The following is a 19716-nucleotide window of genomic DNA, read 5'->3' on the forward strand; positions in this document are numbered from 1 at the left end:
ATTTTTCAAATATTTTATCGACCATTGGCAATATGGTAATTGGTCTATAACCCCTTTTATATATTAATCTCGAACTGTTGCCAAACTCTCATATATTATATGAAATATAATAATAATCATATGTAATATTTCATATCCTACATAAATATAAATATATATCTCATAAATACGGACGGACAGAGGTCGCTATTTCTGTCCGTCCATATTCTTTTACACGATAAGTAATCACCAACATATTATATAGTAAAACATTTTCCGAAACATGCTACATCTTATGGTATAAATATTATTCAGATCGATTCAGTTGTTTTCGCAGTATAACCGAACAAAAAAACCGGCTCTCCATATATTCGTATATTTTAGCATTCGTGAATGTGAATTGTCACGATACCATCACGTGAACGATTTATTTTTAAAGTAAAGGAATTATTTATTTATTCGCGTAAGCAGTTTTACTACGAAACAAAGGTTATCACATTTGCCGATTTATTGTACGAGTATACGTACGTATTAATATTTAACTTTTAACTTTATTGTTTTAGGAAAATTTATTATAAAGATAAGCGTGAGTCAAGCTAATATAGACTGAATATTAAAAATATATAAAAAAGACTTGTTTTCAATATCAGTAATAGCGTGCGAACTTCATGTGATAATTTATTATTAAGGAGGAGGAGGATAATGAAATTTCGCACACTTATCACTACGTAGTATAAAACAAAGTCGCCTCCCGCTGTCTTTATGCTTATATATCTTTAAATTCTATATCTTGATGCAATCTTTATCTTGATGCGATTTTCTTTAGTATACAGTGATTCCAGAAGAAGGTTTATATGTATAATACATGCATAATATAGTAGACGAATACTGATAGTTTTAGAGTTTTATAATGTGGCGTCGTTACTAAACACATTTTTTTCGCGCTTACATTCCAAATAATTATTTTATATTTTATATTTAGTGTCGATCACACTTACATTACACTCACACTCCATTTTACATGACATTGAAAAAATAATGCATGGAAATATTTATAGTAAATTAAATACAAAATACACATTATTATCGTTAAGTTTATGATTTATGTAAACTGAAATAATTTATAAAAAAAGATTAAGGCTGTTACTTGAAAGACAAAAGAATAATTAATTGTACATATAAATATTATATTACAAATCAAAATTATCGACTTTACCCATATATACCATCGCTTTTGTAATAATAATTGTGTATGCTCGCAAACAAAAAAAAAAAACCGACTTCAATTACATCCATAAGTAATACAATGTAGGAAGACGAAAAAATAGTCAGGTAAATACGCATTATCAAAGATTACTCCAAAAATTTTAATCAGATCTCAATAAAATTAATATGTGACTACACAATTAACATCGGCTTTCGATTAAATTAAAAATCAACAAAATCGGTACAGCCAGTAAAAAGTTATGCGGATTTTCGAGGGTTTCCCTGGATTTCTCTGGGATCCCATCATCAGATCCTGGTTTCCTTATCATAGTACCACACTTAGAATATCTCCTTTCCAACAAAAAAATAATTATTAAACTCGGTTCATAAACGACGAAGTTATCCCCGAACATACATTAAAAATATTTAAAAAAATTATATAACTATATATATACATACATACATACATATAATCACGCCTCTTTCCCGTAGGGCAGAGACCACTTCTTTCCACTTGCTACGATCTTTACATACTTCTTTCGCTTCGTCCACTTTCATTATTTCCTTCATACATGCTCTTCGGTTTAGGGCACTCTTGACCTGGCCTTTTTTCAAGACGTCCCTTATTTGGTCTCGGAACGTCCGCCTAGGTCTACCTCTTCCAACCCTTCCATCCACACTCGCCTTATACACTTTTTTCGTCAATCGTTCTTCACTCGTTCTCTCGATATGATGAAACCATCTGAGCATACCTTTCTCAATTTTTGTCACTACATCTTCTTTCAGACCAGAACGTTTCCTTATCTCACTATTTCTTATCCTGTCGCTCAGTTTAACTCCTATCATACTTCTTAACGCTGTCATCTCAACTGCATTTATTCTGCTATATATATATACGGTCGAATTGAGTAACCTCCTCCTTTTTTGAAGTCGGTTAAAAAAGCAATATTCAATATTCTTTTACTGTTATCTTATATGCATTAAAAATTAAGAAATTCTTTATTGAACCCTAATAAAGTCATTATTATATATTGTTGTTATATATTGCTGATAAGATACGATAAATGCAGTGGTCATCAACCTACTTCTTATTAAACTTATCTCTATGTAAATAGTGTAATAAAAATTTCAATATGTTTTCAAATTAACTTAAATTTACATGCAGCACTCATGCAAGATGTGAGTGATATACAAGCTTATCTTATCGATAGTGTACATCAAAGACCACGCAGTGAGGTAATGACTTCTGATAAAATGAACTGGTTAAAGCTTCTTTTATACATTGAACCTTGTTATATATAATCCAGACATGTTGTGAACATAGGTTACATAAATATAAGCATATGCATAAATGCTTAGATACATGCATTTGTTTCGTTTTAAATTTACATATAGTGATTAGATACCTTGAATTAATAGAACATAAAAGTATTAAATTACCAGTAAGGTTAGCAAAAATCAAACTGCAGAAACCGTTTATTTCTTATGTGAAACAACTAGCTGTATCCTGCGCGCGTTGCTACACTTTTTTTATATGTTTTTTTCTTTTTGTCTTACTAACTCAGAAACCTTTGTGGGCTCATGCACAATTATTTTTCTAAAATAAAAATCGCAGATAAATCTTGACGGTGAGCGAGGTTGGCTTTTAAATCAGACGTGAGGTTAAACGTTTAAAAGTGTAATGTTTATACCACAAAACTAGACTTGTATTTTAATGACGTTGTTTAAAGAGTCAGTCATTCAGTTAAAAACGTGTTTGAACCAGTTTGCTTCAACATACACATAATAACACTTATAGAAATATGATATTTACACACAAGAAAATAAATACTGTCTTTATAAAGGATAATTGTGTTTGCGCGCAAACGAAAAAAAAAAACCGACTTCAATTATATCGACGAGTAATACAACGTAGATCGACGAAAAAATAGTCAAGTAACTACGTGTTATCAATGATTACTCAAAAAGTAGTTATCAGATCTCAATCAAATTTATATGTAACCACATGAAAAACATCAGCTTTCGATTAAATTAAAAAATATTAAAATCGGTATTCCCAGTAAAAAGTTATTGCGGATTTTCAAGAGTTTCCCTCGATTTCTCTGGGATCCCATCATCAGATCCTAGTTTCCTTATCATGGTACTAAACTAGAGATATTTTCTTTCCAACAAAAAAAGAATTATCAAAATCGGTACATCCAGTAGAAAGTTATGCGGTATAATACAACGTAGGTCGACGAAAAAAGCGTCAAGTAAAAACGCATTATTAGATATAACTCGAAAAGTAGTTGTTAGATCTCAAATAAATTTAAATGGGACCAATTGACACACACCACCTTTCGATTAAAAAATTTTTCGTCGAAATTAGTCCACACGGTCAAAAGTTCTGATGTAAAATACATTAAAAAAAATACAGTCGAATTGAGAACCTCCTCCTTTTTTGGAAGTCGGTTAAAAATAAATACATATTGTACAAACACAAAAAAAAAATAGATTTTCTTATTCAAAATACTCATTAAGATTTACATATGGTTGTATTATCTAATACTATTAAACGAGCAATTCTTGTATATACTCGTATATATATGAAATATATATATGGAATTTGAATCTCGGAAACGGCTCCAACGATTTCCATGAAATTTAGTATGCATGGAATTTCGGGGGAGATAAATAAATCTAGCTAGGATTCATTTTTAGAAAATGTCGTTTTATCCTAGTTTATAGACAAGTAAAAAATGGCTACAATATCGTTAGAATACGAAGGTAAATTTCGCAAGAGTCACAAAGTTTTATTAGCTCAGGTGGGAAAATCGGCCGGTCTCGATCGACCGAAAAGACAATGGTTCAAATCCTCAAATTTCAGATCGGTTATTATTATTTTTTTCTAATTGCACTCGTTATTTTTTATTTAGTTTTTCAGTTCTTATTTTTTATTATTATGTCGGTAATATCGAAAAATATATTTCATATTTAATCATTATTGTTTTTGAACTATTTTTTTATTTTTGATTTTTTATAGTTATTTATATCTTTTATTATTGACGGTAAAAAAATATTATTCATATTTTATAAATATGTAATTCGTATTTAAATATGATTTCCACAAAACACGATTTACTAAAAATACCGAACTAAGCTCGGTCACCCAGGTACTATATATAATTCAAGACAGCTTAGACATAAGAAGTCTATACTAGTTGACATACAGAATTTTCATTCTGTGGCATAATCAATGGTAGCTTTACATTAACCAATATAATTAATTAAAAATGTTGTATGCTTTTTAAAATGCTTCAAAAATACCTTTTAAGCCTAATTCAATTGATAGATTTTTGAAAGTAAAAATTAAACAAATAATAATTGTATTATTGTTCAAGTCATATTTCTGTAAATATTTCTATATATAATGCGGGCAGATAACAGTCATTTATGACGGCAGCAGACTGTGTGTAACTGTGTTAACGATGAATCTAAGTATAATAGGTTAAATCGAGACCGTAGTTTTAATGATTAAGAGCTTATTATTATTATTATACCTACCCTGCGGTCACCAACCCACATGAGTTCACGCTATTTTTGGTGTGGTCACGCTATTGTCAGCTGTGGACTGCGATAGGCTGAAGTGATGATGATAATGATTATTATATTAATATAACCGTTTTAAAGATTTAATTTTTGAATAATTTCTATATGTGGAAGCTTGTTATTAGGTTTTTTTTAAAATTCATATCCTGTATTAGTTATAGTTATAATAAGCTGTAAGCTATCCTAATAAAATGAAATAAAATAAAATAAAGTAAAACTGTTTTTTTCTGCAGATTCTATGCGTGTTAAATATATGTGTAATTGTTTCATCGAGCCAGTTGTATGAATGTTAAAATATAATCATACGGCGTGATACCAGACCTCATTTAATGTAGGATACACTTTACAGATCAGTAACTTAAGAATTTAAGCGACGATTAACTCAGACATGTCTTAGGAAACAGAGTTGGTGTTAAGGTTCTGTGAATGAATTGAACGATGAAATGAATGAAACGATGAAATTCTGTGAATCTGAAGTCAAGTCAACTAGTCCTTAAGTCGATTGATGATATCTTCAAATTTACAATACTGTACACTTCAATGCAAATTTAATCATATAAATAAAGAGAAATGTTAGTGTCAATGGACTTGAAACTGGTTAATTATTGTAGTAGTTAATTAATGCAGTTACATCATGTTTTCAAGATAATAAAGAATGGTTAAAAAGTTATATAATATATTTTGTATTTACGATTTCACCTAAAATTATTTCTGTGTTGATTGGGAAGTTAACAGGATAAAATAACACATATAGGTATATTTGATCAAATAGTTTGAAATTTAACTTTATTATACACATTGATACTTACGCTTAACTTAAGAACACTTAGGAACTAAATATTTACATATAGTTGCGGTATACAGTATGTAATTCGCCCACGCCCACGCCCCCCACTAGGATTATCTCCTGTGTCGGGGTTCCGGAAAAACACACAATACACAAACACAAACGCCCAGACCACGGCAAACATATATATATATATATATATATATATATATATATATATATATATATATATATATATATATATATATGTTTGCCGTGGTCTGGTGCCGTTCACCATGTGCGGGGATCGCACACGCAACCGCCAGCGCAACAGCCACAAACCAGTGCTGTGACCGATGTACCAACGCGTCGTCTATAGTAATATTAAACAAAATACCAGACTAGCCATTTAATTTCGTATTACTTATTACTAGTTTCGATTCACAGTGCATAATACTATATAGAAACATAAGTGAAAAATCATAGCGATATCATTAGCGAATTCGATACTCTTAACTTCGATAACTATACATATACTTGATTATATTTTACATCAGGCTATCCTGATCTGAGCTGGACCGGGTCCTGATCCAGTATGCCTTACTATACTTGATTATATTTTACATCAGGCTAGTCTGATCTGGACCGGACCGGGTCCTGATCCAGTATGCCTTACCATAGTTGATTATATTTTACATCAGGCTATCCTTGTCTGGACCAGAACTGGCATGCCTCATTCTATCCTGATCCGGCCCAGATACATGATTTGGTTGAGCCTGACCTTTTTTCTAGTCGGGTAAATCATTGGTTGGCAGGAGAGGTGTTCGTCACAGATAGCTCTTAAAACTAGATAAGGATTCATAAAGCATGAGATTGATTACTATGAATATAAAATAGGAATTTTTAAAATACTTAATAAGTTTATATTATGTACTTAAAAGATTTTACTAATTTTATAAATGCGAAAGTTTGTGTGGATTCTTTCACGCAAAAACTACTGGACCGATTTTAATGAAGCTTGGTAAGTAGAGAGTTAGTGATCTAGCATAAAATATAGGCTTTTATCCTAACATAATTTTAGAAATAACTAATAACTGAGGTAGGGCACGGCAGGAAATTTCATGCTCAAAATATGGAGTAGTGCGACTGGGGTAGTAAGTAAGTACCTTACAAAAGATTACAGCTAAATAACACTCTTTTCAAGCAGTGTTGTGTTCCTGTTGGTGAGTAAGGTGACCGGAGCTCCTGGGGGGGAACTGGGAATGGGGTCGGCAACGCTCTTGCGATGCTTTTGGTGTTGCAGACATCTATAAGGTACGGTAATCGCTTACCATCAGGTGAGCCGTATTCTTGTTTGCCGATCTAGTTACATAAAAACAAAAAACTCTTCTTATAAATTGATATTCATCTGTTTTTTTAAGTAAGAAATTCGCACGAAAATTGTAAAAATTAATACAAGTGCAGAAATATATTTTCTTAAAAATAAAATACATTTTATTTATATTTATATAGATTGAATTAATATACCAGGTGCAGCGAATTACAGGGTTTTCGAGATGAAGATATAACGAACTATGGTTCTATGTAAGTTATTTCACAGTTGTCATTTGGGGCGTAAGTGTTTGTTTCAGCGTTGGTTTTATAGTTAAGGGTTGTTTTTTTATTAGTATATTTTAAGGTTTTGATTGAAGTGGTATATTATAGCATGTTTACGGTATTTTAGTGTGAGTACGAAATTAATTATATTTTAATATAATATTAATAAGATTTTTGTTGTGCAAATATGCGTAACTGATGTAGTGTATATTTAGATACATGTTTTAAACATATGTCTAAATATTCAAATGGCAAAGATAGCCTTGAAAACGAGGCTTAATTTTGATGAGCTTCAACTTAGAAACGCGCTTTATATATATATATATAAAATCACAAGCATATACATACATATCACACTTATATAAAAAATACATATACTACTTCTTTATAGTGCTTTTTTAATTGTTGTATGAGTTTGATCGTTGATTTTTCGATTGATTCGTAAATTGTCGTTTTATTATTTGTCTTGTATTTGTCCTTACTGTTATGCTTTTTTGTGGGAGTTTTGCTTGGTGAATAGTTGTTGTACGGTAATTATTTCGGTCCTACGTTTGATTTCTTGTGTGTAGCTCATCGGGACAATTGGTAATCGTAGTAATTCTTGTGTTCCGGTCGCTTCTTGTCTTTGATATTTGCCCTTTGTGGTTATTTGTTGCAACATACTAGGGTAATGTTGTTATTGTGTTGCAAGCTGTATCTTTCTGCTGTTTCAAATGTTTTGCTGGTAAACTCTAACGAACCGTCGTATTATTTGTGTATATCTGGCCTATGCTAAAAATCGGGTAAGCTTTCCTCAAATATGTATTTGTACGTAGTGTTACAAAATTTTTGAGTTTGAGAGATGCAGCTTTCGTGAGTATACGTTATCTACTATTTTAAGCAAATTTAGCACTTGAAACCTCAACAAGCTTGCACGAATAAAACTATAATGGTCAGATAAAATCCAAGTATAGTTAGTATTCTAATCAAAATATGTTTAGATGAAAACGTTACTACAATGTTTGAAGATATTTTCTTGAGGAAGAAAATTATACAAACACACTAAAAATCATACTGCGTTTACGTATTTTAAGCTCTTTTGAGAGTAGCTGGCGAATGCGAGACGAGAGCGTCACGAAAAGTGTGATCAGGCGAGCTGAACGGAAGTTGAGACAGCTTTATTTTTTCCTTCATGTTAATTAAATCGTTTCGGACAAGTATTTAAGAAATAGTGTACAAAATTTAATATACATATGCGCATCAGCCTATTGTTTCAAAAATGTTCCACTACACTTGGTCCAATAGCGTATAAACAAACATACCATTAGTGCGTGATATCCATAAGGGGCAAGTTCAAGGTTTATTATAAAAAAAATTAATACGTTCCCTAAAATATAAATATTATTGCGTTTTTTATTATAATCAGTAACAATTAGTTTTTGACATATAAATGTACATTTTTGAATATCATATCAAAAATTGACCGCTCCAGCGGGATTCGAACCCGCGTCTTCGACATACCGTGTCGACGCTCTAGCCAATTAAGCTATGGAACGATATACCACTAGAGCGAAACTTTTGATATGATGATTTTTACTTTCGGTTTAAGCGAACCGTGGCGCCGTCTATAGTGAGTTCTTTACAGAGACTCGTAACCGCTGGAGCGGTCAATTTTTGATATGATATTCAAAAATGTTTAGAATTCCTAATTGTGGGTAACACAAAAATAAAAATCGTACATATTAAAAATAGCATGGTGTCGTCTCCTGTCAAAGATTTTCATTGTAATATGAAACTTTGAATAGTTACGAGTATAACAAAAAACTTTGAATAGTACGAGATTATGATTTTCTACTTACTTTGTTAATTAAGACTTGTTAAATAGTTACGCTACATTATTATCACTGGCATATCTTGCTCTACCTTATTATAAATATTTACATTTATATCACCGAAAATATTCGTGATACTATAATGGCGCGATATCTAGTGTACGCGACCTAGATTCAATTTGAATTTAATTAATGACTTTCAATACTGGTTGAGTTATAAGCAAATAGTCATTGATGACTTAAAGTATACAATAAAAAAGGAAATAAATTTTGCATTTTTTTATTATTGAGAAAGATTCAATCTCGACAGATTTTTTTTTTAATCAATCAACATTACATGACGTCTTATATATAAGCCACATATTCAAATTATATCAGGTGGTTGAAGAAAAGTTTCTTGCGGTACCCGATTCGGCGACGCAGTGGTATTGCCTATGTGATTGCAGGTATAATTGCGTATATGATTGCAGGTTCGCGATGATCGCTTAGGGCGAATATTTGCGTATGCCAAAAAGATATTTTTCGTGGCCTAGGCACAGGTCTTAAAAACTATTAGGGGCCGTTGTGTATGGAGCATTTCGTTTAGTTTTAGTATATTATTGAAATTTAATTCTTACACGTTTACTTTCTACCGTGGAACAATACATATATTAAATATATTTTTCGCCACTTCCCACGCTTTTTATATCAGTCGTCTGCCCAGAGATGTTTATAGATATATGCAATAAGGCTGCCTGTTGCAACTAATGCAACTGTGTTACTTACAAATGTAATGCTGTATTTTGTCAATTATGTATTGGTGTGAAAAAGTTAGAAATAAATAAATAATAAATAAATACATTTAAGATTAAATATTAAGAAATACATTGTAACTAAGCAATAATATTTTTTGTTAACTTATAAAAATAGAACATTTAAAGTTTAGAAATAAATAAATGCACACGAAAATACTGGTTAGAAACGAATCCGGTTCTATAATTTCAACTTCAATGTATTTTGGTTATTCTTGTTATGTTCAACGGTCTTATAAAGTCACATCATCATAGAAGCCTTTCGCAGTCCACTACTGGATATAGGCTTCCACAAGTTCACGCGAAAAATGGCGTGAATTCATGTGTTTTGCCCATAGTCACGGTGGACAAGCGGCTTGGTGACCGCAGGACTTCGGCCTGTGTATTTCAAAGCCAGCAGTTGGATGGTTATCCCGCCATCGTTCGGCTTTTTAAGTTCCAAGGTAGTAGTTGAACTGTGTTATCTCTTAGTCACCTCTTACGACACTCAAGGGAAGAGAGGGGGTTGCTATATTCTTTGATGCCGTAACCACACAGCATATCTCTAATATCTTATAAAGGAACAATCTTTAATTTTAATCAAACAAAAACAATTCGTTACCATAGCAACACAAAATACAATTACCTTCATCAATGGAAGATTACCTATTATTAATCGGGGATATATGAATAATAAACATTATTTCGTACCGATGAAAGGTAATAAAGACTTATTTACAATTACGTTTACAAGGCAATTCATTTGAATGTTTAATTATTATTACTGGTAATGACGATGTCAACCAGCATTGTAGTTATTAATAGATAACAAAACCTTGTCCTACAATTAGATATATTTTTATGGCATCTTAAAACGCTTTTCCTATAAAATCTGCGGCCGTTCTCTCCATAAAATTAAAATAATCGCTATTAATATGAATTGTAAATTTTATTATACAAATTAATGTTTCATTTACTTGTTTATTATTTTACAATTTTGTTTATGACAATATTAGAAATGCATTGTTTTTTTTTTAATCGACGATAATATTGACGATGCGTTGCACAGCGTTCACGAACATTCGTAGCAGCGTAAACATTAGTACCTATAAGTACGCCGTTATTTAGGATTCGCTTTTGTGTATCCTCCTCCCCCCCCTGGACCTCCGAAACAGGAGTAAGTCCCAGTGGACCCGTTGAGTTTAAAGCATTTGTTTGTTAATTTATTTATTACTAGCCGTGCCCGCGACTTCGTCCGCGTGGAATTTAACAAAAAAGTTATTGTTCAGTTTACAGAGTTATAAAACAAATAAATTTCTAAAATAAAAGTAACAGGAGTTACTTATTACTACAATAGATATCTGCCAGTGAAAGTCTCCAGACGGTCCAGACGTTTCAGAGAGTAGCCGGAACAAACAGGCAGACAGACAGACAGACAAATATTCTAAAAAATGTTATTTTGGTATATGTACTCGTACCTACCGTGTATACATACATATGAATTTAGTAAAAAGCGGTTATATTAATATTACAAACAGACACTTTAATTTTATTTGTTTGTATAGATTTAGCTTAATGGTCTATAAAACCACTTAATAAATATAGGTATATGATGATATATTATAACAGTGTCGTAGTCGCTGCTATAATTGTATTGTAGGCATTGTAGCTTATTTATCTATTACGTCCGCCGGTATGTACTAAACACTTAAACAACTCACGCTGAGCTCTAATAAAGACTGCCTGGTTGTTTTCTAATATTCTTATCTACTTATATATTAACATGTTTAATGTTTTATTTTATCTCTATATTATAAAACTAGCTTTGTAAAATATTGAAATATATATCGACGCGTTAGCCCAGCGGCCATAGCACTGGCGGTTGCGGGTTTGATCTCCGCTCATAGTCAACATTTGTGCAAGTCATACAGATGTTTATCGTAGTCTGGGTATTTTTGCTTGTATGATGTTTCTGAACCCCCGACAACGTAGTAACCGTTTAGTGTGAGACGTTTATTAAAAAATACATAACCTATAATACCTATATATACATGACGTAGACCGCTAAACAATGCTTTTTTCTTTTTAAATATTTGATTAGATGTTTCTTGATATATAATCATATATCAAGAAACATCTAATCAAATATTTATATTAATAAAGTAAATAAAGAAGTGATAAATATATACAAAAATAAGTTGAAAAAATAAACTAGTGAAACTAATAAGTACTGAAATAATTGTGTTCGCTGGCAAACGAAAAAAACCGACTTCAATTATATTGACAAGCAATACAACGTAGGTAGACGAAAAAATAGTCAAGTCAATACGCATTATCAAAGATTACTCCAATAGTTGTAATCAGATCTCGATGAAATTTAAATGTACCCACTTGATAAGCATCGGCTTCCGATTAAATTAAAAATCGTCAAAATCGGTACACCCAGTAAAAAGTTATGCGGATTTTCGAGAGTTTCCCTCGATTTCTCTGGGATCCCATCATCGGATCCTGATTTCCTTATCATGGTACCAAACTAGGGATATCTCCTTGCCAGCAAAAAAGAATTATCAAAATCGGTTCATAAACGACGGAGTTATCCCCGAACATACATACATAACATATATATATATATATATATATATATGTTATGTATGTATGTTCGGGGTATGTATATATATATATATATATATATATATATATATATATACGGTTGAACTGAGTAACCTCCTCTTTTTTTTAAAGTCAAGATACAGATCATCGATTTAATCATTGAATGTTTTTGTATGTATAATTGGCAATATCGATAACACTCGGAAGAAATTAATTACCTAATCAGTATACTCAAAGACTTTCGTTGATAATAAATAAATATAATAGTTTAATAGTTTATTCGATTATTCAGAAATTAATGAGATGTCAAGATAATTTCTCTGTGTTTATTTGTTCAGTCATTGACTCGGTCTGTAAACAGAGACCGGCCACTGGGCACGTGTTTTTAATAAACACGAGATAAAATTAATTACTATTAATAATCAGCTATATTGTTTTGTTTTGCTCTATTCGCGCTTTACGCTCTTTGTGGGTTTTTGGAGATAACATTTTTGATGATGTGTTTTAAAATAAAATCATTTTGATGTTTCTAATATAGACTCGAAGAAAACTAGCCGAGTGGCGTATAAAAATATTAAAGGAGTTTCTAACGACTTTAATTTTTTTAATTCTTGTTAATCAGTCTTTTTTAAGATTTAATTTATATTTTACACATTAGAATTATATAAGAACTTTCCAACTATACATCCTATCCTTTTGATCGAGATATTAAATTATGTTCTTTTTTTGATAACTATAAAATTATGTTCTTTTTTTGTTAAAATTGTAATTACTATAAATATATGTGTAACTTATTCATTTTTTTTAATTAGGACGAACTTAAATCATAAGGAAAAATAAAAACTAAAAAAAAATCTAATAAAAAAATACATATAAATGAAATAATATATATAGTAAAATAAATTGAGAACTTTGCATGTTCTCGATCACGTAATGAAATGAGTTGGCAATAGAAATTGTTTAAAGGTCAAACTGGCACTGTCTGATAACATAAGAGTCTGTCATACACAGCACGAGGTAGTGTTATTATTAAAATGAGCTCATAAAACAGTGTTCCTATTAAGATAAAAGTACCTAGTTTTATAACCATATTATCATAAAACAATAAACGTTTTGTGCGTAATAATTTACCTACTGGTAGGTAATTGTTTATTGTGTCGATTTCCATATCAACAAGCAAGACTTAAAATTTTAGGTATTAAAATTCACACGTATAAATCTTAGTTTAAATTTAGAACTATAAACATGATTAGCTCTAAAGTCTATAGAAAAACCATAGGAAAATGATATGAATAAGTATTATTTCGTCTTTTCAGGAGTGATTCAACACCATTTATACAAAATGGTACATCACCGACCATTGTCAAAACAACTTCACCAGGTAAAACCTCGAAACCTGGGAAGGAGGGTAGAGGAAAGGCATTTAGGCAGATTATTGCGTCATTTGTCGCCAATTTAGGCACCATGAATACAGGAATGGCATTTGGATTTTCTGCAACGGCACTACCCCAATTGAAGAGCGCTGCGTCTAGTGTTCAAATTACGGAAAGTCAAGCCAGTTGGGTTGGTAAGTGTATTTTTCTTTATCGAGCAGTCTTATCAAGTACTCGTTTTTTACTTTTATTTAAAGAATAATAATTTAAATGGTACTTACAGAGATTATCCTTTTGAGATTTCCAATATTTTTGAGACCGTCGTTCTATGATCACGGCATTTGTATGTTGACGCTTATAATACTTATTTAATAGTTACATATATTCGTGTCTAATATCTATAGCATAACTTTAATACGAAATTATTGAAACTTATTCTGATATATATGAAAACTATGAGTTTTAACTATTTTATAATATTTTTATTTTATTTACAGCCAGTTTAAGTTCAGTTGGAACGCCAGTTGGATGCATCGTCAGTGGCTACCTCATGGACAACATTGGTCGCAGACGAACCCTTATCGTCACGGAAGTGCCGCTTATTTTAGGCTGGATCCTTGTATCGGTTGCGCAAAATGTTCCTATGATTTATATAGGTAACTTTATTTAAATCTTTTCCCTACTTTTTGACGTATATTTCTGAACACCACACTTTTCAAGATTGTTAAAAAAATTGTTAGAATTAATGTGTGGTTTTTACGTATTATATTATTATTAAAAAAAAACACATGCTCATTTAAATAAAACAAATGTAAATTTAAATAAATAAATAAAAAACCAATGCAAAAATTAAACCTTTGTTGTTCTTTGAAATGGAATTTAGGCGATATTTTTTAAACAAAAAATCTTGGACATTCCTTACACATTTATTATTTTAGTTCATATTTGTATTCTGTTAAAACCGTTGTTATATTTCCAGGCAGGTTATTGATAGGTTTTGGTTCTGGTATGGTGGGGGCTCCAGCAAGAGTGTATACTTGTGAAGTGTCACAACCACATCTACGAGGAATGCTTGGAGCAATGGCCTCTGTTGGAGTTTCTACAGGAGTTTTGATACAAGTACGTACCTACGATAATTGTTATTAACTACAATCTGATTCGGCGAACTTCATATCGTAATATTGTTTTATGTGAATATCTTTATTTTTTCTCTCAACAACTAATTTAACTTAACAATCCTGAACATTTGTAAAACTAATAATCTGTATAAAATTAAACGAATAATAATGACACATAAAGAATAATAAACGAGCCATTTTATGATTATGGCTTGGATTATTAATAAATAATATTTATTTAACTTGTACAACATGTAATATTTAAGCGAGTGCTAGAGAGCTAACTGGAAATTTTAACTTCATATTATTATTTTTATTTGAATTCTAGTGAGTAGTACAAATTTAACTCTCCGCCATTCCTCGGAGAGCACGTACAACTTTCAGTCCCAGTTGTTGTCATAGACATTGATAGTGGCCGTTACTGGCTGTAGGGAAATTATCTTGGATCCCGTAATGTAACAGCATGGTCGATTAAGCTTTATATACTAGAAGGGTTGATCTTTCTCTTATGGGAAGAACGGGGCCTTTACCGAGATATAGGCTGATTTAATTCAGATATTATTTTCATTTCATAAATCGATCTTCGGTGCGACTAAGCCAGCCCTGCGGTCACCAACCCGCCTGCCCAGCGTGGTGAATATGGGCAAAACACATGAGTTCACGCCATTTTTGGCACGAACTCGTGGAGGCTTATGTCCAGCAGTGGACTGTATCAGGCTGAAGTGAGTGTGTGAATTAAATTGCTGTTATTGATGTGCTAGCAGCGTGGTGGATAAAGCTCTGATCCTTCTCCTACATGGGGAAAGAGGCCTATGCTCAGCAGTGGAATATTATAGGCTGAAGCGATATGCTATTAAACTAAAACCTATAATACCGAACTAACTTAAAAAAAAAGTAGGAGACATAATTCGTAAATTTATTAAAAAAAAAACTGGTACACGTATTACCGTACATACTCGCAGATAATTTTTTATAACAAAAAAGTATGAACTAGACTGAAGTCAATGCACGATATTTATCCATGTACACTATTAGTTGGAGTACAAATGTTTACAAACTGACAACATTTTTCAACGGATTACTTATTTTCTTAAACCACAAATCATTTTGATCGATTACTGAAAACCACGTTGCATAGTTCAAAATACTTTAATAATTTGGACTTTAAACTTTTATGTTTATGTCTTGAAGTTCTTTTTGGGAAAATTCAATTAAATATCGATGTAAAATTAGGGGCGATCCATAAATTACATAACACCTTAGGGGTAACGAGGTCTGACATTGTGCGACAAGGGCTGGGGAGAGGTCTAAAATTTTGTGACATCACATTTCAAAATATAATTGTTACTTTTACATATTTTTTTTCATAGATATGTTAGATTGATGATGATTTTATTGAAAAATAATTTCAAAGAAATAAAAATAATGTCGAAACTGATGTGATGTAAAATTGCAAAAAATATGACGTCACATAAGGTAGGGGATGTTGCGTAAATGTGACTTATCTGTAACAACGGAGGAGGAGTAAAAAAAATCGTGTGACTATTTATGGATGGCCCCTTATTTTTTATATACTATAAGGGAAAAGCCGCATAGTTGCTTCGATGGGGTACATGCCACAGTTTCGAATTCACTATGTATAAGGCTTGTTGATAGTGTTATCATTTCATAATAATCGATTCGCACTACTTACTCAATTGTATTTTTGATACTTCTAGGAAAATATTAGTATATATAGTTTATTTTTGAAAATTGAATAAGTTGAGTAAAGGTTAAATAAAACAGGATTAACTCAAAACTAAGTACTTATTATTTATATTAAAAAACGAGCTATTATAGAAGACCAATTACTTGTTTTGATATACATTACACTGCGAATACAAAAATAATAAGTACACATCTTGAATAACAGAGCGTTCTTGAAAAGTGGTGAAACTATCCGACTTTTTCCCTATTTATAATGAAAGGCTGAAAATGTATATAAATGTATAAAATTATAACGACATTACTATTATATTTAAATAACGATACATTAGTTTGTATTAAGTTTTATGGAGGTGCTAATTTAACATTGAGCGCATAAAATAGAATTCGATAGTGATAATACGAGTATATTCGATAGAGTTGGTTTAGCGGGACTTCATTCTAAATATCCTAAACATATAATATTCTTTGAAACTTTAATAAAAATAATTTTAAAAATAGAACTTAAAACATATTCCACATCTCGTAATGTTCAATTGCCAACGTTTATTCATTCAAAAATATAAAATGAATATAAACTATAAGACATAACAATAACACTGAGTTCGTGCAACGGTAAATACACTTGAATTTTGTTCGAGCTTTATCTACCTAATCGTTTTTTTTATATCTCACAGTCAACGACTTCCACTACGTTTTACTCCTGTGACGAGACTCGAGAGTTCGTAAACGATACAAAACATAATATAATTATTACGTAAAAATATTGATAATAGTCGCGTTTATTTATAAAAAGGTGTCTTTTACTTCTTTTCGGTTTTTTTTTTTAAATAGTTTTTATTTGAGCCGATGGGAAACTGTCGATTTCTCAAGGTCTTCTAAGACGGTAAAGACAAAAAGGGGATTTTAATATCTGCAGACCTAAATCTGTTACGAAAAGCATATTTTTTTATTAGTCTACATTTAACAGTGTAAACATTGACTATGCTTTTTAATCTCATCGGTGAAAGTGTTGACCTTTACTAGTTGAGGTTCAGTAACCCTCATTGTGATTTTAAACATATTTTTTATACTTTAATAATAATCTATAATATTTCTCAGGATTCAAAATATCTTTTGTTATTTTTTTTACAATGAACATTTTAGCATAAGTATAAGTCTTATTTTAATACCAGTTTATAATTATATTTTAATTACAAATTATTATAAAATTATTATATATTAATGTCCCACGACATTACCTACATATAATTCCCCATAAAAGCAGGATAAATATTACTATATATACACTCAAGACGTGATTAATTCAATTAAATAAAATTGGAGTGTCTGTTTATAATATAAAAATAACCGCTTTTACTAAATATATATGGATGTATACACGGTACATATACATAAAAATTTATTTATTATATAACTCTGTGAATTGAACTATAACTTTTTTGTTAAATTCCAAATCGTGGCAATCAAATGAAATCGTGGGCAAAGCTAGTTAATAAATATAAAATACAATTATAATTTATGATTATATCATAGTCCGATGACATATGACTCGTGTATCATTGTATGATTTGTTTATAATGTTGATTATAATTTTAAATTTATTTTATCATAACAAGATAATCATCACGTGTTTTATGTATCATAATATATATTAATACGCTATGGTTCAGATGTTTGCCTTCATTTTTAGAACAAACCTCATAATTACTCCACATAAATTATATATATTTTAATAGATAAACTGCTTGCTCTACCGGCATCAACAACTTAAAAATTTAAACTATTTAAAAAAGTTATACCTAAGTATGCTTTAAGAAGTAGGACGGCTATTTTTTTCCTCAAATAAACGCGGTTGATATCGCGGGGATAGCTAGTTAATTATTATTATCCTACAAAATGTATACAACCGAGATTAATTAAATTACACAAATACATCATCATATATTGATTTTTTTTAATGGCTTACATTTAAAAAAATCAAACAAACATAAGCAGTAGTTTAGGTACAAGATAGATTAACAAATAAATTTAAGTTGCTGCTTCTATTTGACTTGTTTTTTTGTAAAAGGGCTTTCAGGAATCTAAAATTCAATGCAGACTAAGTTGCGTAAGCATCGATATCAAAATTTTGACGTAAAAATTTAGACTAATGAATGCCCCGCCAATGTTTGCAAGGACTTGTACACGATTGTACATACGCTGTTTTTCCGTTACCATATCAAACATTGATAAACCGTAATTGAACGGGAAGCGTGTTCGCGTAAAATTAGAATTGAGCGATGTAAACAATTACTAGCGTGTACTAGCGTTATTATATAAACTACGATGTGTCAACGGAAATACGTAGAACTAGGCACAATTTCTCATTAAAACTCTCTTTTGAAAGAAACCTATCATCAAACTTTTTTTTATATCACAAGTTCATCACTATAGATAAAAGACTTTTAAAAGAAAATACAACGTGGTACCCAAAAAGCATTATAATAACAGTCCCCGTAGCATAAAATCCTGTGGCGAAGGACCAGAAATAAACACAATACAAAAAGAAAAGAAAAACTCCTAAACTTTGACAAATAAGTATGTTCTATATATCCACATTAACTATTTTTTTTTAAATTGGAAAAAAATACCAAACTAATCGGTTTCTTTATATTTTTAATAGAAAATAACTTGAAAAGAAAAGGTATAGGTAATAAATACTTTCACTTGTGATTTATAAAGCTTATAAATTTAGATTGTGTCATATAATAAAACTTATTAGGCATTAATCGAGAGAACTCACATTATATGTTTTTAGAGGCACAAGATAATTAAAAACAATTTTTTTTTCAGTACGTGATTGGCAGTGTAACAACATGGAACGTGCTTGCGGGAGTGAGTGCCATCATTCCGATAGTCTCTTTGATAGGAATGACGCTGTTACCAGAGACGCCGAACTATCTATTAACCCAGGACAAGACGGAGAAAGCGGAAACTTCTCTCGCCAAATTGAGAGGCTCAACCTGCAACCTGCAGGATGAAATACAGAAGATGAAAACGTTCAAAGAAAAGAATTGTGTTGAACCGTAAGTAAAATGTTCAAAATAATATTTTAAATAATTCGTTACCGTGACCACTGAATAAATAATATATCATTAACATATACACATGGTCATCTGTTCTTAAGAATTGTTTTTGATAAGTAAACATATA

At 30.9% G+C, this 19716-nt stretch overlaps 1 protein-coding gene across 1 annotated transcript in view; it reads left to right on the top strand.

Moving 5' to 3' along the window:
• The window catches only part of LOC123654493 (facilitated trehalose transporter Tret1-like), a 33585-nt gene that overhangs the window by 9214 nt on the left and 4655 nt on the right, over positions 1-19716 (top strand). The window contains exons 2-5 of the mRNA XM_045590392.1: positions 13643-13893; positions 14197-14355; positions 14679-14818; positions 19357-19589. Coding sequence (XP_045446348.1) covers positions 13643-13893; positions 14197-14355; positions 14679-14818; positions 19357-19589 — 783 coding nt within the window. The remainder of the gene's footprint in view (positions 1-13642; positions 13894-14196; positions 14356-14678; positions 14819-19356; positions 19590-19716) is intronic.

The sequence above is a fragment of the Melitaea cinxia genome, chromosome 6 (genome assembly GCF_905220565.1).
Source record: "Melitaea cinxia chromosome 6, ilMelCinx1.1, whole genome shotgun sequence".
In the NCBI taxonomy this organism is placed as follows: Eukaryota; Metazoa; Arthropoda; class Insecta; order Lepidoptera; family Nymphalidae; genus Melitaea; species Melitaea cinxia.